This window comes from Syngnathus leptorhynchus, chromosome 15, assembly GCF_054491065.1.
Source record: "Syngnathus leptorhynchus isolate UIUO chromosome 15, UIUO_Slep, whole genome shotgun sequence".
Classification (NCBI taxonomy): Eukaryota; Metazoa; Chordata; class Actinopteri; order Syngnathiformes; family Syngnathidae; genus Syngnathus; species Syngnathus leptorhynchus.
Window position 1 is genome coordinate 10,129,133 of NC_141209.1, and position 22,416 is coordinate 10,151,548.

General features: G+C 47.6%; 1 protein-coding gene across 6 annotated transcripts; it reads left to right on the forward strand.

Moving 5' to 3' along the window:
• Positions 1–385: 385 nt before the first annotated feature.
• ppp2r5eb (protein phosphatase 2, regulatory subunit B', epsilon isoform b) lies at positions 386–17,950 on the forward strand. Of its 6 annotated transcripts, XM_085932794.1 has the most exons (14): positions 2,582–4,917; positions 6,089–6,252; positions 10,317–10,513; positions 10,572–10,673; positions 10,817–10,909; positions 11,091–11,221; positions 11,342–11,401; positions 16,074–16,182; positions 16,274–16,327; positions 16,397–16,447; positions 16,515–16,634; positions 16,698–16,825; positions 17,154–17,255; positions 17,554–17,950. In XM_085932794.1, the coding sequence occupies exons 1-14, from the start codon at positions 4,877–4,879 to the stop codon at positions 17,651–17,653; spliced, it is 1,452 nt and encodes a 483-aa protein (XP_085788920.1). In that variant the 5' UTR covers positions 2,582–4,876; the 3' UTR covers positions 17,654–17,950. The 6 variants fall into 6 exon arrangements, with proteins under 6 accessions (XP_085788915.1, XP_085788916.1, XP_085788917.1 ...); XM_085932789.1 differs by lacking the exon at positions 2,582–4,917 and adding an exon at positions 386–1,056 and having other exon boundaries at positions 16,515–16,825; XM_085932790.1 differs by lacking the exon at positions 2,582–4,917 and adding an exon at positions 386–1,056 and having other exon boundaries at positions 6,092–6,252; positions 16,515–16,825.
• The last annotated feature ends 4,466 nt before the right edge of the window (positions 17,951–22,416 follow it).

The window sequence follows — 22,416 nt, forward strand, 5'->3', positions numbered from 1 at the left end:
ACCGGGTCAAGACCCCACCCAGTGTGAACGCCCACGACCGTGGCAAACCTGCAGCGTCAAGTCCACGTCCAGCGATAGTGACTGACTGCCAAAGCATTGCAAAAGTTTTTTTTCCAAATGTGATGATTGACGTCACCGTGTATCTAGCTTTAATCTGGAGGCTAATGCTCGCAGCGCTGAACGCCGAGAATGGCGGTAGAAGGGGCAGGGCCGCTGTAGACAGGTTTGACCTCATTCCGAGGCAACTAACGTCGAGTTTAAACCTCCTTCTCTCCCAGCCTGCGTCAGAGTGCCTTTTCGTCTTTTCTTGTTTGCTTCCGGCTCCTCCTCTGCCGGACTCGCGACGTAAAAACCTAGCCCCGCACTCTTATGACTGACGCGTTCATCTTCCAATCGCAATGACGGTTGTCGCCCGGGGTGACCAATGGGCGCGACGGGAGATACCTAGCAGTTCGTTTGCTTTGCGGGGTGTTGACAATAGGTGCCGAGAAGCAGCAACATTAATTCCAACTCGAGAGGAGAAGGACCCTTGCAGCCGGACGCGAGTGTCAGCATCATCAGCAGCAGGACGCTACGCGGAAGGACGAGGAATGTAAAAGTGATCTTTGGGCTTTCTTCATGGCAGTTTGAGGGCTGTTCGCTCGGCAGGAGACCCGCCGCAGGCCGACAATCTGCCTCATTCCTCCTCCAACTCCTCCTCCTCCGCTGCCGCCACCGCTTGGGAAAGGCTGCCCGCACCGAGCTGGAGGTAGCCCCGCAATTTAGCCCCCCCCCCCTCCCCCGCCCGCTAGATTCCCGAACATAGGATAAATCCTCGCCACCGTCTCCGTTGCGAAGCGCAGACGATCAAGGTAAAGTACTCCCCCACCCCATCTCCGCCACCTCCTCCGCCCCCCAGTGGAGCTAACAGCGGCTTGTCGGGACTTGGGACGGCACGTCCAGCCTGGGCTTCAGTGCCCCCATCCCCTCCGTCAGTGTGTCAGCTATCGCTAGCAGCATTAGCTCCGCCTCGGTTTTTACGTCTGGGACGATGGGTGACCGTCCGAACGCGCCCAGGTAAAGTGTTTCGGCTCAGCAGAACCTCACTGACTTGATTTGCGTTTCATGTGTTCGTTCGTGTTCTGATGATGTTGTATTATGCTTGACCGGGAACGACGACGTGCTAGCGTGATAACAGCTAGCTAGTTAGCCAGCTCGTGAGCCGCTCGGCTCACCTCAGCTTCGCCTAGCTGCGAGACAGCAGCAGCATTTCCACATTTGGGGTAACTCTTCCTAATCAAAGTTGCCTGACGCCTCGCAGATGTCTCGCGTGCGCGTGGAAATCGAGCGGCCGGCAAACGGCGGCCAACGGCAACCAGGTCAGTCAAGGAGCCAAACGGGAGGCTACCGTGTCAAGTGGCTAAGTGCTAGCTGTCAAGTTTGGAGGGCTGGAGCTCGGCAGGCCGGAAAGAGAGCCTCAAAGAGGCCGGCTGCAGTCAGTTTGCTTAACCTTGTGGAAAGCTCCACTCCAACAATTCCCAATTTTGTCGCTAAAACCTGTACACGATCCGTCAACAGTTATCACGCTCAGGCCGGCCATTGGTTTCAGTTGCGACGGGACGTCACTGACTCAAGTTGTTCAAGACAAATGCACGTAAGTTTGCCACTTGGTCTGGAATCCAGCATGAGTAAGAAGAGTTAAAATCAATAGGTTGAAGATTGCAGCCAGGGAAAATTACCACTATATCTCCTGGCACTCAAGCCTGGTATACATGTATAAATGATTCCAATATAGGAAGTAGATAATTTTATGATTGGACACTTACAGAGCCCAACGGTTACAAAAGTCAGGCATACGTGCAACCCTTTTGTGTGCCAGCAATGTCTCCACAAACATTAAAATTATGTCCATCACCAGCCATTCCGAAGCAGGTATTGGGAGGCACGAGTCTATCATCTCGTCAAAGCCAAGAAGAATGCCTTGTCCCGGCTGTGCGCCTGCCAATGCTACCCGACGACTCTTTCAGAAAAAGCTGTGAAAATGTTCCGATTACTGGCTGTTGTCTTGATGCAAAGCACCTAGTGTCAAGGTTTGGGGCGCGACTGTATTTTGCTTGAGTCGGGCTTTCATGATACGCGGCACAGTAAAGCACTGGTTAGCACGTTCGCCTCACTGTTAGGAAGGTGCGCGTTCGATTTCACCTCCGGCCCTCCCTGTGTCGAGTTTGCATGTTCTCCCCATGCCCGCGTGGGTTTTACTCCGGGTACTCCGGTTTCCTCGCACATCCCAAAAACATGCTTGGTAGGGCGATTGAGCACTCCAAATTGCCCCTAGGTGTGGGTCTGCGTGCGGATAGTTGGTCTCTGTGTGCCTGGCAACCCCCGCCTATTGCCCGATGACTGCTGGGATAGCTGGCGACCCCTGTGGGGACAAGCGGTATAGAAGATGGATGGATGGATCCATCCATGGACGGGCGGGCTTTGACGATCTTCACGCCGCCATTTGAAAGCCCATGGGCACTAAAAGAAAGGGCGTACAATCTCAAGGAACTCGTTTCTCATTTTGTTCTTGAGCACAGACGGGAGCTGAGTAGCATCCTGCAATGGTGAGCTCGCCTCACTTAGAGCGAGATCCGGCCAGGTTCAAGTGATCCCAAAGCTGACCTATTTGTAGGCGGCCACGACAATGTTGTGTCAGATGAATGACTGCCGTCCAACGGAAGAGCTTTTCTGTTTGTTGCCCGTCATGTTCCACCCCAAAAAGCCAACATCCAATGGTGGCTCATTTTCAAGAAAGACCTCCCTCCCTCTGCCAAAGATGAAATTGCACAATGTATGATTCTTCTGGCCTTGACTCAACGCCTGTTTTCCATGCAAATATTCAATCTGTTTGAGAATTGATAGCTAACTGCGCTGACAAAGGATGTCCTAGAGCAGTGTTTGTTAACCACTGTGCTGCGGCACACTAGTGTTGCCGTGAGTGATAGTCAGGTGTGCCGTGGAAAATTATCCAATTTATATTTATTTTTTTGAAAACGAATTAACCAGGATATCAGCTCTGTGTTCATCCAAACATGCACAGGTTTCACACTGAGGGAAATATACTGAGATTGACGTTTTGTACATGTAACTTTTCATATTGTAACAGTGAAATCTTTCCCAAATATTATTGCACCTTAAGTGCACTTTTTTATCTGAAAGAAGAAATATAAAAGTTGATAAAATACTTTAGAGTTGATTCCTATTCAAGACACTTTGATAAGAATGACGATATTGTTAATATAGGTGGCTACGTCTTAACAGATATTTGTTGGTGTGCCTCGAGGTTTTTTTCCAATGAAAAGGTGTGCCGTGAATGAAAAAAGGTTGACAAACACTGTCCTAGAGTGATTTTTGCTCAAAGATGGACTCTGATGCAATGACTCTGCCTTTTGTGGTGATTGTTTCTGGGGGGCGACTATTGGCAGCAGCCCCAGCACTCGCCCCCAGACACAGTGGTGATATGTGCCCGCCCAGGCCGATGTTTGCTTGGCATGACGTCACTCTTTGAGGAAACGGGCCTCTGTATGGCCAAAGCATAGTTGTATGCTTCCAAAAATAGCAGGCCCCACCCACTCGGTGCTCTGAACATGAAACCGTGAACGCATGTTGGAAAGCGCTCGCTTGCTGGCTGGGCGGCTCCTAGTTTTCGTTGATGATGGCGACTTAGCCTGCATCGACCTCCGCCTGTCTCGGGCCACGACTACGCCGCTCACTTGGATGGCGAACACATTTGACCGGTCCGATTTGGACAAAAGCAAACGATTCCATAAGAAACTTTAGTCTTTGCAATATGTGTATTGCATGGGCCAATAATCGCCACAGCAATATTTTTTCAATGTTGTGCAGCCCTTACGTGGTCCAACGTGTCAGCTTCTTTTCTCCCATTGTTTAGCGCCCGCGCCGGAACTGCTCCATTAGCTAGGAGCATCTTTCACCGATGCTGCAAAGTGCCCTTCTGATGCTGCCGTGTCAGGAAGAGGCTCGCAACGCAGCCGTTTGCCCTCGATAAAATCCGTAAAAATTGTCTCTCGGGCCAGTCCTGCCGCCACTGCAGTCACATGGCGTAGTGGCCCACCGCTGCTCAAAGGAAGCATGTGTGCGTGCGCGTCTGCGTGCGCACGCATGTTGACTTTTGTATGGTTGGCTGAGGAACAGCCCCGTGACGAGAGTTGAACATTGCAAGACCACTTGCCTTCTTGGCATTTTTAGGGCTCGACGTGGGAAAATAACAATCTGCTTGACACTCTGGGAAAACAAAGTAAAACAAAAGTGCTAATAATTGAAGCAGGACATTTGCAAATGACCGCTTTTCTTTGGAAAGCAAAGACTGGACAAAAATGCCATGTTGGTGCCTTTTCTGCACTCTGCTTAATGTTATTCCTCCATCAAGGGAAGGAAATTACAAAATGAATAAAAAATGAAAAGTTAAAAAAAATAGAATGAACACATTCTGAAAAGGTAGTCCCATTCATCGACGATGAACACAATTGACGCAAGAATTTGTCATTCAAATAATGATGAGTTGCAACTTTAATATCGCGCGTGTCTGTGCGTGAGTGTGTGACTTTGTTGGAGCAGGCCTTCCTCTTCCTTGCTCTTTTTTTGTCTGTCCTTCTCTCTCTCGCCCTCTCTTCCCTTCTTTGTGTCTCTGGTCTTTCTGTGTCCGGACCTCCCTCGCCCCCCCTTCTTTTCCTGCTGTAATCCCCCCAGGCTGCTTATGTAAGAGCCAGAGCCAAAGTCTTCTGCATCGTCCTACATTCTTCCCCTCCTCCCTCCTCTGCTTCTCCTTGATTTTGCGTCGTGCGCTTCTTGCAGTGGCTGTGGTTGTTTTTGTCAGGGAGACAGCGAGGGACGGATGGTCGTGCACGGGGAGGGCGCCGCCCCTCCGCCGCACAGGTGAGGCCACGAAGGGTGTACTATGTTTGATCGGGATGATGCGTTTGCCTGCACGAGTTTAATGGAGCTTGTCGATTGGTTACCGGTGTTTTGCTATGGGCGGCAAATGTCTTCAAAATGGCTGCCGCCACACAGCATTCGTTGATACATGTCTCATTTGCCACACGGTCAAGGCGTGATGAGTCAGCATTTTTTTTTATTGATAATGGTGTCTTTTTTTCGAGCGCCAGTCCTGGTAGGAAAAGCCTTTAGTTGCCGCGGCGACGCACAACGTGTGCCGATTAGCGGTGCATCGGGCGGCCGCTATGTTTGGATCTTTGATTGGGAAGACGTCAGCGAGGTGCCGTTATTAGCCTTGTGAGCTAATCCCGGATCTTTGGTGACGTCACACGCTCTGGCGCTGTCGTCCTGGGCTCCACGCCGCCGCCTGGCTTTATCTGAACACGTGTATGCAGTTATTGACCCTTTGCCATATGTGAAGCGCTTTGTTATAGCTGCGGCGGTTGCAAAATAGAAATTCAGTTGGATTGGATCCAAACACTTTTTCCTTGTGTCATTTGTATGTACTATTTCAAAGTATCAAATTGGGTATTGGCACAGATACCGGCCTTATTCCGAGCTGGCATTTACAATCAGGAATTATAAATTTAAATTTGAAGGAAAATGGCTCTTGGATATATTGGTATTTATTTAATATTATCTGTCACAGGTTTTTTAGGGGGGGTTCAAAACACTCACAGTATGGGCACTTGGTATCGGTAATTACTAAAGGTTCGAACCTCGTGCTATCGGTCTGGGTAAAATGTGCTATCTCACACTCCTAAAATGGATGGGGGGGGGGGTCCTTCAAGATTAAGCAGCAGCTATTTTTTGGCAGTGCGTGTTATGTGGCGTTGTAATATCATAAGGGACTTGTTGCGTTGCCGTCCAGGGCTTTAATGCAAACAAGGGGAAGTCACGGCTCTGCGGCCGTGGCAAGTCAGCGCACCTTGCCGCACTTTGCTGAGGTCCCGGCCCGCTTGAAGCTCCTCGCAAGCCAATGTCAGCATTGCCTCTGCGCTCGCGAGCTGTCGGCCGACTTTGAGGTCAAAGCGCACCACACCTCCTCAACGTTGCGCAGCTTGATCTTTTTGCGCGCCGCCAATGGTAACGTGCCACGCTTGTTCCCCAGCAGGGCGATGTCCTCGGCAGCCACCACGCCGCCATCGGTGGACAAAGTGGATGGCTTTTCCCGCAAGTCTGTCAGGAAGGCCAAGCAGAAGCGCTCGCAGAGTTCGTCCCAGTTCCGCTCCCAAGGAAAACCCATCGAGCTCACGCCGTTGCCGTTGCTCAAGGGTAAGCTTCCGCCGCTGCTGCTGCCGCGGCGTGTGCCTGCGTGCGTACCAAGTCTTGCTGCTCGGGCCTTCTTAATCTCAAACTCTGGATGGTTCTGCTCTGATTCGCCTAAAGCCTTTCGCCATGAGCTGAGTTGCGGCCGCCCCCAGCTCGCAACGACATGACGTTTGCTAGGGCGCCATGTTGCTACATCGTAGCCCCAAAAAGGTGGGCACCCATCTACTAACCGGATTCGGTTGAGGTTGGGAAATTGTGTCAAATGTAAATAGAAACAAAATTCAACGATTTGAAAATCCTTCTCAACCCATGTTCAATTGAATACACTACAAAGACAACTTATTTAATGTTCAAACTGATAAACTTAATTGTTTTTTGCCAAATAATAATTAACTAAGAATTTCATGTCGGCAACACGTCCAGTAGAAGTTGGGAAAGGTGGCAAAAAATACTGAGAAAAGCTCATCAAACACCTATTTGGAACATCCTACATGTGATCAGGCTAATTGGAAACAGGTCGGTACCATGATTGGATATAAAAGGAGCCTCCCCAAACATGGTCAGTCATTCACAAGGAAGGATGGGGCGAGGTTCACCACTTTGTCCACAACTGTGTGAGAAAATAGTTGAACATTTCTCAAAGCAAAATTGCAAGAAATTTAGTGATTTCAACATCTACGGTCCATAATATCATCAAAAGGTTCAGAGAATCTGATGAAATCACTGCACGTAAGTGCCACGTCCGGAAACCAACACTGAATGACCGTGACCTTCGATCCCTCAGACGGCACTGCCTTAAAAACAACGTGTGTAAAGGATATCACCAAATGTGCTCAGGAAAACTTCAGAAAACCACTGTCAGTAAATACAGTTCGTCACTACATCAGTAAGTGCGGGTTAAAACTCTACCATGCGAAGCAAAAGCTGTTTATGAACAGCATCCAGAAAAGCTGCCGGGTTTTTGAGCCCGAGCTCATGTAAAATGGACTGATGCTCAACATAAAAGTGTTTTGTGGTCTAACGAGTCCACTTTTCAAATTGTTTTTTGAAACACTTGATGTCGTGTCCTCCGGACCAAAGAGGAAGCATTATCAACGCAAAGTTCAAAAGCTAGCATTTTGCAGCACTGTGATGGTATGGGGGTGCATTAGTTCCCATGGCATGGGTGACTTACATTTCTGTGAAAGCAACATAAAGGCTGAAAACTACATACAGATTTTGGAACATATGCTTCCATCCAAGCGACTTCTTTTTCATGGACGCTGCTGCTTATTTCAGCAAGATAATGCCAAGCCACATTCTGCACGTGTTACAACAGCGTGGCTTCGAAGTAAAAGAGTCCAGGTTCTCCCCTGGCCCGCTTGCAGTCCAGACCTGTCTCCCATTGAAATTGTGTAGCACTTTATGAAGCGTAAATTACGACACGGAAGACCCCGGACTGTTGAACAACTGAAGGGGTTCATCAAGCAAGAATGGGAAAGAATTCCACATGAGAAGCTAAGAGAATTAGTCTCCTCTCTTCCAAAACGTTTGAGTGTTATTAAAAGGAAAGGTGATGTAACGAAGTGGTAAACATGCCACTTTTCCCAACTTCTACTGCACGTGTTGCAGCCATGAAATTCTAAGTTAATTATTATTTGAAAAATAAAATAGTTTATGAGTTTAAGCATTAAATATGTTGTCTTTGTAGTGTATTCAATTGAATATAGGTTGAAAAGGATTTTCAAATCATTGTACTTTGTTCTTATTTACATTTTACACAATTTTCCAACTTCAACCGAATCCGGTTTGTATCTTTTCATGTAAAGCAAAGCCGCAGCGGTCGCAGAAATTACTGGCATCCAACAAACTGACTCAAAGCGTGGCCAAAACATAATCTTGCGAGAGGCATCTCGCAAAGACGTGCCCTGGGCTGCATACTTTGAACTGAATTGGAGTAGTCCAACGCAAATAGTGAAACGGCGTCTGGCCAAGATTACGTTGGCGTGCTTATTTTGCTGAGGAAATTGCAATTCTTGCAGTAGAGCATGAAAATGTCATTTCCTAAAACATCGCGATTGTATTGATAGCGGAAGCGTGGGCATTGTGTGGGGTCTTATGTGGCCGCTGGGCTGTTCTTGAGGAGGAAGACGACCGAGGGCGCAGTTTCCTGGAGGGGCCAGCGAGGCATGATGACTCTGAAGCTCTCGTACCCTGGCGATTGCAAACAGATTGTCCGTACTGCAGCGGGACCGCTCCAGAAGAGCTTTTAAATTTTTGTGCCGCAGTTGAAGACGTTTGCGACGAGGGCGCTCGTTGCTTGGTCGTCATGGCAACAGAGATTGAAAGACACATCAGGTTGACATTGCCGCTGTCAAGCTTGGCTTGATATGAAACATTCTCCATTTTTCATGCTGATGATTGAGCAGTGCTTCAAGATTTACTTCGATTTGTTTCCAAAGACAATCTGGATGAAGACGACTGCGTGTTGCGTTCATTGACTTGGATGTCTTCATGAGACAGCAAAGTGGTTTTATGAGCACACACTCCAAGTTGCCCTGGATGGCATCCATTCATTCATACTCACATGATGAGCATTTTTTTCCATGTCCTTTGCAAATGCTTTTTATCAGCACGAGAGCTTGACGGCCAGCTGGGCAGCCAGGAGAGCCAAAGTGCCGCATAAATCCCCACGCAAATCTTGTCCACTGTTCCTTTTGTCATAGCCGACTAATGTCGGTAACCCTTGTTGCTTGTATTGAAAACATTTGTCATCTCTGCAAATGGCTTTGACAGGTTTCCCTCTCGTATAAAAAAAAAACTGTGCGAGGGCTCCGTCCCAACATCGCTGACCCTCCTATCTGTGGTCTCTTCTAAAGGTTTCTCACTTCCCCTAGTCGGAGATTTAAGTTTTTCCTTGCCCTCTTGGGAGTTTAAGATCAGGGGATGGCAATATATTGTCATATTGTCATTTGTCATTTTCACATGTCCTGAGTGTTGTTAATCACCTAAATGTTAAACAGAGATTGTGATGTAACGAAGTCAAATTCCTTGTTTGGCACGGTCAAACATGGCAAATAAATTCTTCTTGAATCTTGGGCACAAAATGGTCCGGAATAGATCCTCGCTACCCAGAAACCTTTGATCTTAGACTGAGGCTGTCAGTCACTGCTCTGTTGTCAACTTTTCAGGGAATCTTCCTTTTTCCCACCGGCTACATTTTGGCACGACGACGACGTGGCAAGACAAGCCTGTCCATGTCTGTCTGGGCTTCTTGGTCATCAGGTTCAAGAAGAGGGCCTCAAAATAGCCGCATTGAGACGTACGCATGAGGCCGCCACCCCATTTGACAGCCTAAGCCCGCCAACCATCGTGCCCCCTCCCGCCCCGGGAGAAACCCGAGCCACGGGGTGTCCCTTTACATTTCCCCGGTGGCAACACTTGCTCCAAGCAAGCCACAAGAGGCGCGCCGCCAAAATAGTCGTCCACATGTTGGTGGCCAAGCCACGCTCACCACCGCATTTCGCCGCCGCTGAGGGAGCGACGGCGTCTGGGCTCCAGGTGGGTGTCGCTGGTATTAAAGTTAGCCGGGCCCGCCCGTCACTCTGAACCTTGAAATGGCCCCGGCTGCCGTCTCAATGGAAAGGAGAACTTCTGACGCAGTCAATGTGACGTTCATCCTGTGAGTGAGGCGAAAGCGTAGCTCGGCTTGCGCTCGTTGTGGAAGGGACATTTTGTGGTGCTGCCTTGATGTCTTTGCGAACGGTCCCCACTTGCGAGTCAAGCGCGTGGACTTGCGTGGTTTACCATCCTCTGAGCGTCGTACGCCGCAACGCGTCCCCAAAGTTATGTCACTCTGCGGTCGCAAACGGGAAAAGGCCACTGCTGCCAGAGGGGTGCGGCCCCCCATTTTAAAACGCATGTTGGCGACATCTGGCACGCCCGTGGCTCCAAGGCCGCTTGGGAAGAGCATCCCTGATAAAGAATGCCATTGTTCGATCGCTGTTTGTCTGTCGGGAAGCAACGTGGCTGCTTGGGAAGAGCATACCTGTTGATTGACATTTGTCGGTGTGTCTGGCCGTCCGCAGACGTGCCAGCGCCTGAGCAGCCAGAGCTGTTCCTGAAGAAGCTGCAGCAGTGCTGCACTGTCTTTGACTTCATGGACACACTGTCGGACCTGAAGATGAAGGAGTACAAGCGCTCCACGCTCAACGAGCTGGTGGACTACGTCACCGTCAGCCGCGGCTACCTGACCGAGCAGGCCTACCCCGAAGTGGTGAAAATGGTAAGCCAGCACCGTCAGTGCCATCCCCCGTCCTCACCTGGCCCCCTTTTGCTTCCAGGTGTCTCACAATATATTCCGGACCCTCCCACCCAGCGACAGTAATGAGTTTGACCCCGAAGAGGACGAGCCCACGCTGGAGGCGTCCTGGCCTCACTTACAGGTGAGCGAGTGAGTGCCCGTCCGCCCACTGCGCCTCTTGGCCTTTGGCCTCGCTCCGCCCGCCGTGCCTCTCGGCCTTTGGTCTGCCTGCTCCGTTCCATGAAGGTCTGTGCCGCTGACGGCCCTTGTCTTCCTTGTCCTCAGCTGGTCTACGAATTCTTCATCCGCTTCTTGGAGAGCCAGGAGTTCCAGCCCAGCATTGCCAAAAAATACATAGACCAGAAGTTTGTCCTGCAGGTGCGCCCAGCCACATCCACATCCACACTGCCACGAGTCGACATCCACACAATCCGAAAAACAAAAGCTTCACATTTGTGTGACCCGATGGGGAACCGGGCTCACCAAAATGTTACTCACACCAGTGGCGGACCACTCGCCAGGTAGCGGCGTAATGTTTGTCTCTCCCGTGTCCCGCCAGCTCCTGGAGCTGTTTGACAGCGAGGACCCTCGGGAGCGAGACTACCTGAAGACTGTTCTGCATAGAATCTACGGCAAATTCCTGGGACTGAGGGCTTTTATACGAAAACAGATCAATAATATTTTTCTACGGTCAGCGTACACCCTTGTCTTGTTGTTTGCCAATTTGCATGCTCCCGATTGTGTTTGATCAATTTGCAAAGGTTTTTCCCTTGTTTCTCTTTGCTTGTCTTCTCATGTCGATGCCTGCAGTTTTGTTTATGAGACAGAGCACTTCAACGGGGTGGCAGAGTTGCTGGAGATCCTGGGCAGGTATGTGGACCCCCGATCAGTCCTGCTTGTGCAGCGTTAGCTTGGAGAAAACAAATGCCAAGGTGAGAAGTTGAGTGGTTGTACAAATGCGGCGTGCTGGCCCCCTCTAGTTCCACAGGAAGAAATTGCAGGCAGACAGTCCCATTGCCGTTCCATTTGAGCCCTGAAGCACTTTGACCTCATTCCCAGAGCTGGTTCAGACCTCCATGCGGTCCTAGGCAAAAATATGCCAAGGGCCCCCCCCTTACTAAAGTCGTCCAGGGCCAAGAAGACCAGAGAGACAGAATTTGACTCACTCAAATTAAGTCAAATGTGAAAAAAATTAACAATTGCATAGTTTGAAATAATCAATTGGTCCACCTCTTACTCAGAAACAGCATTTACACAAGTGTACAAATACAACAGGTTAGTAGATGGGTAAATAGAGGTCATTTGCAAATGTGTTTACTATGTATTGTGATTCACCTTCGTCATGGCACAAGATTCATTCATTCACCAAGAGGTTGACATTAGCCACGCCCCCTTGTTATTGTTAACATGTCAAATATTGATATGTGGCTGGGTTGAGTCCCACATTGCCGTAGTAAGTGATTGTTCTACTACAGTGGGGAGAACAAGTATTTGATACACTGCTGGGTCAGGTTTTGAAACTTGCAAAGCATGTGGAAGTCTGTAATTTCTATCATAGGTACTCTTCAACTGTGAGTGATGGAATCTAAAACAAAAATCCAGAAAAATCATAGTAGATGATTTTCAAATAATTAATTTGCGTTTTATTGCATGACATAAGTATTTGATCATCTCTCAACCAGTAAGAATTCTGGCTCTCACAGACCTGTTAGTTCTTTAAGAAGGCCGTCTCTTCTCCATCTGTATTAACTGGATCTGTTCGAACTTGTCACCTGTATAAAAGACACCTGTCCACACACTCAATCAATCAGACTCCAGCCTCTCCACAATGCCCAAGACTAGAGAGCTGCTTAAGGAGATCAGGGATAAAATTGTAGACCAGCACAAGGCTGGGATGGGCTACAGGACATTAGGCAAGCAGCTTGGTGAGAAGGCAACAACTGTTCGTGCAATTATTAGAAAATGGGAGAAATTCAAGACAACGGTCAATCTCTCTCAGTCTGGGGCGCCTAGCAAGATCTCACCTCATGGGGCATCAATGATCATGAGGAAGGTGAGGAATGAGCCCAGAACTACATGGCAGGACCTGGTCAATGACCTGAATCGAGCTGGGACCACAGTCTCAAAGAAAACCAACACTACGCCGTCAAGGATTAAAATCCTGCAGTGCACGCAGGATTTTCAAGGAATGTGAGCAACTTCAAGGAAGGTGAGCAACTTCTCACCTTGCTCAAGCCAACACATGTCAAGGTGCGTCTGAAGTTTGCAAATGACCATCTGGATGATCCAGAAGAGGAATGGGAGAAGGTCATGTGGTCTGATGAGACAAAAATAAAAAAAAATTTGGTTTAAACTCTACTTTTCATGTTTGGAGGAAGAAGAATGACGAGTACAACCCCAAGAACACCATCCCATCTGTGAAGTGTGGCAGTGGAAATATCATTCTTTGGTGACGCTTTTCTGCAAAAAGAAGAGGTTGACTGCACCGTATTCAGGGAAGCTCTTGGCCAACAACCTCCTTCCCTCATAAGACCATTGAAGATGGGTCGCGGCTGGGTCTTCCAGCATGACAACGACCCAAAACACACAGCCAGGGCAACTAAGGAGTGGCTCCGTAGGAAACATCTCAAGGTCCTCGAGTGGCCTAGCCAGTCTCAGACCTCAATCCAGTAGTGAATCTTTGGAGTGAGCTTAAAGTCCGTGAGGCCCAGTGACAGCCCTGAAACTTGAAGGCTCTGGAAGAGATCTGTATGGTGGAGAGGGCAAAAATCCCTGCGGGATGTGTGCAATCCTGGTCAAGAACTACAGGAAACTTCTGATCTCTGTAATTGCAAACAAAGGTTTCTGCACCAAATAAGGGCTGTTTTTCTAATGTATCAAATTCTTATTTCAGGGAATAAAATAATGGTAATTAATCATTTAAAAATCATACAATGTGATTTTCTGGATTTTTGTTTTAGGTTCCACCACTCAATTGGAGTCCCTATGATAGAAATTACCGACTTCTACATGCTTTGCAAGAGGGAAAGCCTGAAAAATAAGCAGTGTATCAAATACTTGTTCTCCCCACTGTACATGCATTCAGTACTTTATTCAACAAAACATCAAGAGAAAAGACAGATTGCTCCTCATTTCAGCGTCCAATCACGCAGTCTGTCACGCACGCATACACACTTTCTCTCTCGCATGCCCTCCTCCATTGTTTCGTTTGCACTGACATTTCATTGGCTTAACGAATAGCTAGTCAGCTGATGGTTCTCAACTCCAACAAGAAGCAAAACGTTGACAACAAAACACCCGTTCCTCTCTCAGACTCTCTCCCCTGTTGATTCAATTGCACAGATTTAAGTTGGACAGGCTAAACAAAACGCTGTCCCCTGTTGATTCAATTGCACAGACTTTAGTTGGACAGGCTAAACAAAACGCTAGTCAGCTGGTGGTTTTCAACCATTACCATTCAAAACAACAGTAAGACGTTAATAAACCCTAGTTTTCAATGCATTAGCGTACTGACTGTATCGAAGACTTGGGCATGTTTTAACTCTGCATTGTTGTGCAAGATTTTCGCCCATGTTCCATACGAAATTAACCACAGAAGAAGGGTAATGGGTAGCCTAACCAGCAAAAGAGAGGAGTTGCCCCAGGGTTGAACAAACTTTTTGTCTTGCGGGCCAAATTGGGTTCTAAATTATGACCGGGGGCCAAACCAGGACCAGATGGATGTAGTGTTTGTGTGAAGCAATATAAATGACATATAAAGGTCATTGCATAAAAGGTTTTGGCCTTTAGTGGGTAGGTAAGCATAAATATTAAATACAAAAAAAAAAGCTTTTTGAAAACAAATCCATTTATTAACAGCATTAAAAAAATATTTAAACAAAAAACTGCTATCAGTAATTCTCATTAAATACGACACTGTTATTATGAATAACAGTTTCCATCACTTCAGCGCCTGCAGGTCAGATTTATGAAAGATGTTTGTCTTATGAGGCGAAATCACATCAAACAGCAAACATTCTGACCAAATACATAATCTTGAGGAATCAGTGAAAGAATGCATCAAACTAAATTAATAAAGAAATCAAAACGGCAACACTGTGACGGATATCTGAAAATCAGAGCAGAGCTTTAACTCACAAACACCTGGTGACAGAGGTGAGGGAAGGGGAAACACCTCAAGTCGGCCTTAAAAACTTTAAAAGTTAAGATCAGTCACCAAGAGGTGGTGTGCATCAATGTCCTTGAGCATCTTGCATTGTTTGAAAATGAGAATGGTCGCTAGTTTCAATCCCTGTTATTTGTACAAATTATATTCAAAATGCCTTTTTTTTTTTTTTTTTTAATATATACACAGCAAACCTCAGGAACTCCCCTTCATTTTCAGTGGGAATAGTGTTGTTGGTCTTACTTTTTTTGCTAGTGCATCATAGTCTGGAGTAAAATTTGTTGTGGATATTCTTAGGATAGAGCCATGGTGTTGGTCCGTTGACCTCGATCTATGACATGTTGATGTTCATGTGGCTGAACGTCACGTTGCGTAGGTTGAGTGAAAAATTGTCCACTCTTTTTTTTTTTTTTAAACACTTGGCACTCAGTGTCCGCCTTTCTTTTCCTTGGGCCACTAATTTTAATGGAAGGATTCCAGGGCAAGGTTTGTGGGTGGCTTTAGTGTAAAACTGTATCTGAAAGCTCAGCGCGCAAATTACGAGAATGCTGACGTCACAGCCCACTCTAAATTCGGCATTGATAGAAATAGAGCACGGCGAGTCCGTTCCACTTAGTACGTACACACACTTGTGAGTGTGCACCGAGCTTCTGATAATAAATGCGCGCGGGCGGTTCCCCATCTACTGGGGAAACGCAGTCATTGCAGGGGAAATGGCTGGAAAAAAAACAAAGTTCAATAATACAATTTTTCCAGGGTTGGTGGGCCGGATTAAACGACCCCGTGGGCCGGATGTGGCCCGCGGGCTGTGGTTTGCCCATATCTGGGTTACGCCTTTCTTACCTGACTTCTAATGTCTTTGCTCATTGTCATAAAGACGCCTCTCTTTTTTCATTCCTTGATTTAAAATGCCGCAACATCTTTGTGGCTACGAGTCTACGACACACTGCTGGAAGCCATACAAACACTTCTAGTCTAGACAACACGCGAGACAAAATCAATATAATAACGTCACACGCAAGGCCTGTCACGCAAGGCCTAACACTTATTACGTATTCGGCATGCCGCCACTGCTTATTCCCGTCAAATTTTTCTTCAAAATTGACTTTATCCTCCCATTTTCCAAACTGTTTCACTTAGATTGTGTAGCATTGCGTCTTTAGTTTGATATGCGTATGTCGTGAATAAAACCGTACAAGAAGCACCTGAGAAACGGGAGCAGGTGATCACACTGGGGGCGGATCACAAGGTCAAAAAATGCTTTCTTTCTGCAGTTGAGCGGTTCCTCAGTCAGCTTTCGGAACCAGCTATAAAATCACCTCAAGTCCGAGTCACACTTTGTCAAGAGTGGTGATGAGTGCTTGTATTTGTGTGCAGTATAATCAATGGCTTTGCTCTGCCGCTGAAGGCGGAGCATAAACAGTTCCTGGTCAAAGTGTTGATCCCGCTCCACACGGTCCGCAGTCTGTCGCTCTTCCATGCGCAGGTACGAACACGCCTCAGATGAGACGAGATATGTCGAGTGCCCAGCACGTGGTGGCCCGACTGACGCCGCCTGTCTCCTTTCTTGTCTACAGTTGGCGTATTGCATTGTACAGTTCCTAGAGAAAGACCCCACATTAACAGAACCTGTGAGTATGCATCACCACCCAAATTTGAAAAGCATTGCTATAGACACTCACTCTGTCCAAACTGTTCAGGTCATCCGAGGATTGCTCAAGTTCTGGCCCAAGACTTGTAGTCAAAAAGAGGTGAGCCGCCACGTCTCCTCTCATTTCTTGTCTCCGCCACTTGAAAGCCTTTACGTGGCTGCCTCAGGTGATGTTTCTGGGCGAGCTGGAGGAGATCCTGGATGTGATTGAGCCCACCCAGTTTGTTAAGATCCAGGAGCCGCTCTTCAAACAGATTTCCAGATGCGTATCCAGCCCGCACTTCCAGGTCTGCCTTGCCCCATGCGCCACCTTTGCGCTTGACCTGACCGAGGTTCCGGTGTGTGCTCAGGTGGCGGAGCGAGCGCTCTACTACTGGAACAATGAGTACATCATGAGCCTGATTGAAGAGAACTCCAGCGTCATTCTGCCCATCATGTTTGCCAGCCTCTATCGCATCTCCAAAGAACACTGGAACCCGTAAGCAAAGCACACCTCGCTTTCTCGAGCGAGAAAAAGTGTCTTCTTCCTTCCTCTTGAATGTCTCTAATGCCAAATGCCGCACAAGAAGAATCTCTCCCACTCTCCGAGCCGGCCGACCCTGCCCGCACGCTGTCCACGTTTCGCTCGTTCACTGCAACGACGGGCTCATCCGATGACCATCTAAATCCTTGGGATCGGCCGCCTCGGAGGGGGGAAAGGGCCGATGACAGCCCAACTCTGGGCGAGCCAATTTGGTTGGGGCAGGGCGGCTTTTGTTGTTGCCATGGGAATCCTGATGTGACCCGTCTCCTGTGGTGTTCCTCAGGGCTATCGTGGCACTGGTGTACAATGTACTGAAGGCCTTCATGGAGATGAACAGTACTTTATTCGACGAACTCACCGCCACCTACAAATCAGACCGCCAACGGTAAGAAATGCGTCAGCCTGAGTGTTGTGGTGACCGCATGTCCCAATCCATATCATCTTCAAACAAGGTTGCCCGCATTTCGAGTTGATTGAGTCAATTTTACTTTAATGTTAAGGTACATGCGTCGATTTTACTTTATTGTTAAGGCACATGCAAGTGCCTGGTCCCGGTCCTCTCCTCTGTGGCACTGAGGACAACTTGCAAGTAGCCACTTGAGGGCCACCCGTTATAAATGACTGCCACCTTCGAGCAAGTGCGGTGGATGAAATTGCGATTTGTTGTGGACTGTTTGCTCCAGGGAGAAGAAAAAGGAGAAGGAGCGCGAGGATCTTTGGAAAAAGTTGGAGGACTTGGAGCTCAAGCGAGGCCTGCGGAGCGATGGCATCATCCCCACTTAACGTTCAACCCCCCCATCCCCATTGGCCACGTCCCGCAGAACCCACCCTTCCCCAGAAACGTCCGGCCGGCGGTGTCTGCGATTTGGATCGGGAGCTCCGCTGGTCTCTTAATTGATACTTTTTTCTTTTCTTATGTTTTTTTCTTGTGTTTGTGCGATTACTTTACAATAGATTCATCTTCACGTCTGCTTTCATGCTTTCAACACTGTAAATATTTCTTTTCTTTTTCCCTTCAACTGATATTGCAAATGGACGGAAAAAAAACTAAACAATAAAAAAACAAGAAAAAATAGAAAATGTTATGTGCTTCAGACAAACAAAAGCTTTCTTCTGTTTCGCACACTTTGTGCTATCTAACCAAATATTGGATTTTCTCCGAAATGGCGTGCTGTCTCCGTCTTCTGCTTCCACGTCTTCCTTGCAAGCACTTGTAGCCAGGACATTCCTCTCTTTCCGCCTAGCCTTTCTTTCTGGTCTCCTCTCCGTGCATGTGGTAAGTTGTGCGAGGGAAAAAGTCCCAGGCGGCATAGTGGTGAGAAGGACTGGGACGCCGGACGGGCAACATGCCCGATGGCAAGCAAGGCCTGGTGCATGGCACCGCGGAACACTTCTGGAGACTACCGTGAGGAAGTCCACGGGTGAGTCCACGTCCGTGTTACACGTGCTGCGTGTACACGGGCCAATGCCAAGTTGTCACAAGGTGTGATGAAATGAGTCGACTAGAAGTTTGAAAACGTCTCAGTGCAACAAATCATGCCTCGGTCGCAGCCACAAGCAAAATTCAAAGACAAGACATCTTCACCGTTTGCAAGCCTGCGTCCTCTTATTCAGAAACCCAAATCTGGTTACGCTAATTATTAGCGCGCTTCAGACTAAACTCACTATGTTTAAGCTCCAAACCAGCAGGGGGCAGGAGGTTGTCGCTTCTTCCAAGAGAAATAAGACACCGTGAGTTTGCGCTCCGGAATGGGATTGAGTCTAGTAGAGCTATTCTAGGGCGAAAGGCCGGTGCTGCTGCGTGCGGTTTGAGGGTCGTGTCGGCTGGCGACCTTGCGCTGCTCCCTCTGGTGGTAGGACTAGCAATCTGCCGCGTGCTGGTCGTGTCGGCTGGCTGCACTGCTCCCTCTGATGGCGGGACCAGGATTCTTCCATGTCGACTTTTTGTACGACCTTTTCATTTTAACAAAGAAAATGTCAAATGGAAGAAAAAGGTTTTCTCTCTCATGATGTTGTTTACAGTGGTTCTGGATTATACGCTGTAGCTTAGTTTATTTTAGTTTTTCTTTTCTGCTTGCTAAAACGCGCCACAAAAAGGACCCTTCTCAAATATGCATAGAACACATTGAACGATGTGAAGAATTTTTCACCAATGAAACTTTCTCCGCAAGCCCATTAGCAGGATGAGAGTAAAGACTTGTGCGGGAAGGTCAGACTTGTGCGGGAAGGTCAGCCTTCTGCTTTTCTCTTGAATCTGCAGGTGCTTTTCATGCTGATTTGGGAGAACTTGTCTTGACTCTTTACGTAAAGTCCACCTACTTCACAGAGAAAATTGGCTTTTAAGGGTCCTTACTATTTTGTCATTGTTGTCGCTTGTTCTCGTCTCTTGGTGACTTTGGACTGTGCTTGCTTTTAGTCTTTCAAAGCAGGTGTGAAGTGCGCTATGAGTTCTTGAATGTTTTGTGTGTGTCTCTGCGTGTGCATGTGAATATGGATGACCACACGTGTGTTTGTGCATGAGTGTAAAGATGCAAATGTGTCTGTGCTGGTTTGTGCTTGTGCGTCAAAGTGTGTGCATGCTAGCGTGTGTCTATATTTAGTGAGGCGAGAAGTATGGTTGGGATATCTCCGGTGTCTGTCCCACTTGGTGTGTTGGCGCATCATCGGAGCTTCAAGTTTGCATCCAGAGTGTCCAAACGCTGCCGGCACTCAACCTGCTCCTCCTCGTCTTCCTCAACTTCTTCTGCCCGGCAAACCTTTCTGCGTCTCGTGCTCCACCCTGCTGACCTTTGCCGCAGGTAAGCTGCACTCAGTCAAAGTCACTGTTGGAAAAACTCACTCGCCCGCTCACTGAGAAACTGATAAGCTCTCTAGCAAAAAGTGATGTCGAGTATGAGGTTCCTTTTCACAAATGAAAGTGTTGATGGTGGCGAGTTGAGAGCTGCATCGTGACGTAGATTTCTTGAAACTCTGGCCTTAGCAATCGTATTGCTATAAGGGTTAGGTTAGGGTTAGGTTTATGAGATAGAGACCCCCCCACCTAGCGGAGGGGAGGGGAGATGCACGGGCACATCCCCCGAGACCCCATCCAGCCCCCCGCTCCCAGTGCTGGCGAGCCTGCTTGCGTCGCCGTCCATAACACATTGTCGTCCAGCCACTGTCCATTTTGGAGGTGCGTGCTTTATGCGAACAATGAAATATTGGGCCAATGGCCAGATTTGAGCAGCCTTGGTTATATAAGTAATCAAAAGTTGTTGGTGAAAATATTGTTTGTATTTGAATTTTTTTTTCCAAAAATACAGTAATAATCTAGAATTGTATTATACCGGTTTTATAATAATATTTGTGTGCCCTGACAACGTTTCGGCCGCTAGGGCCTTCCTCAGGTCTGGCACACAAACAAACAAATGAACGGGTCAGGTAATTCCACTGTTGGTAACTGCTGCTGAGTTGTTTCCTCTTTGCTCTCTCTCCACGCACTGAGCGTCTGTCGCCCCGCGCGTCCTTTTATACACCCTGCCCGGTTAGAATTTCTAATTTTACATTTTTGTTTTCGTTTTTGAGTTAATCCGTTTCTTAGAGATAAAACTGGTTCTAGCCTAAATAAACGCTGTTTAATCGCGTCTTGATATTGGAAATGATGAACTTGAATATTGTGTCGGTTAGGTGTTTTTTGTTTGGTTTTATTTGATGTTAGTGTTCCTTTAATTATTAAATTTTTTGTAATAACATTTTATTTTTATTTTCTTAGTTTTTCATCTTTCATACTATAGGTAAGTGAATAATTCAGGTAGGGTTAGGGTTAGGGTATTGCGGGCCCCTGTAAACTTTGCAATGAGACAATTGGTAGACCTTTGTTGTTTTTGACTGTTTTTATAGGTGGGCGCGGTCCGGGGACCAGTCGCTCGGTCCCAACTGGAGGTAAGTATCCCAGGTAAGTATGGAGGTCCCGCGGTTCAAAACGTTCACCGATATAGCTTGCTGATTTTTTCCTTTTCAGAGTTTTTTAGGTAGGCGTGGTCGAGAGACCAGAGGCGTGGCTCCAATTTGAGGTAAGTATCCAAGGTAGGGATTTGAGGCAAATGGGTCCGAATTAAATCCAACCGATTGGTCCTAAATAGGGGAATTGAGGCTCCCGTTTGGAAGTTACGTTCCCAGTGGGACATAAACTGGAAATGGGATTGGGGTTAGTGGCGGTCGTTGTTGTGAGTTAAGTATTTGTTGGTAAGTACGTTTATTGCTGATTCCCAGTCGCCCGCTCAGGTGCACACCATTCCAGGAAAGTGGCCAGGGCCCGGTCGTAAGCAGGCGACTGCGGTGGTAATTGACCCCGAGTGTGCGCAGGCGGGCGCGTCATTTGCGTTTTATCGGAGGCCTTCCGGAAAGCCGGAGGATGTTTGTCCTGCCCCTCGAACAAATTGCGCTCGGTATGGGCTGGGTGGGGATTTGGGTTAGGGTTAGGGTTGGGGTTGGGGTTAGGGTTAGGGTTAGGGTTATGTATTTTAGGGACACAAAAGTGCGCAAATGATATTGAATAATGGCACTAAATGTAGGAATTTACTCATAGCCACTCAAAGTAAACTGCCTTGACAGGGAATCGAACCCGAGCCTCACGCGTGAATCCTACCACTGGACTACCAATGCAACTTTTGGCAGCTACCTATCAGATTTTGGAAAGATGACTCCAGCCATCACAAACTGCTGAACTCGCTGATTTTCTTTTGGCAAACTGTTGAAGCGAACATCATCAGAAACCAAAATTAGCTTTCGCTGAAATGCTAAATAATGTTAAAGTTGACTTGGAAAAGCTGTCAATTATTGTCCTAATAGGTTTCAATGGACACATATAATATGGTAGCTTACAATATACTGTTGAATGGGGAGGAAACTTGGGTCTCACCAATAGCTGTCCCCGTCAATATCCTTTGGATATGGTCTTACAGCCAGTGTCAAATATTGAACAGAGTCCGTTAATGATCCTAGGAAACGTCCTGACATGGTCTGCGCTGCTTCTCACTCTCTGACGCCATCTTTAGAGAACTGATGGCTGAGTCTACTGTGCAATGCACAAGGAGGTTGTGGAAGTACACAATAAACTATCAATGGGGAATTTCACAAAGCACATTGTCCCTCCCCTAAGCCTATTGAAAGAGGCCTCAGCTTTCCAGAGGCCGAACAGAAGGCCTTTGAACTGCCACACGCTGGTGATGGGTGCTTACTTAGGCTTGACAACTGAGGCTGGTGTAGGAGGAGGATGGTGTAGATACGAGGGAAAGGCGGTTGGCATACAGGGGTTTAAATCCACAATTTATGCACGGGATTTTATGTTGGTAGGATTGGGCAGGTGTTGGTGCTAGATTCTGTTTCGGTGCGCAATACTGAAATTGAGTGGTCTGACAATAACCTGGCTTCATCGGTGGATGAGAAAACTGGACAATATGATCTGGAAGGGTAAGTGCTCCTTTATTTGTGTCAGAGCAGCAACAAAAGCAGAGTGTCTGTTAGGATACGGATTTTTAGCTATTGATCTGACTCCAAATTGCGAT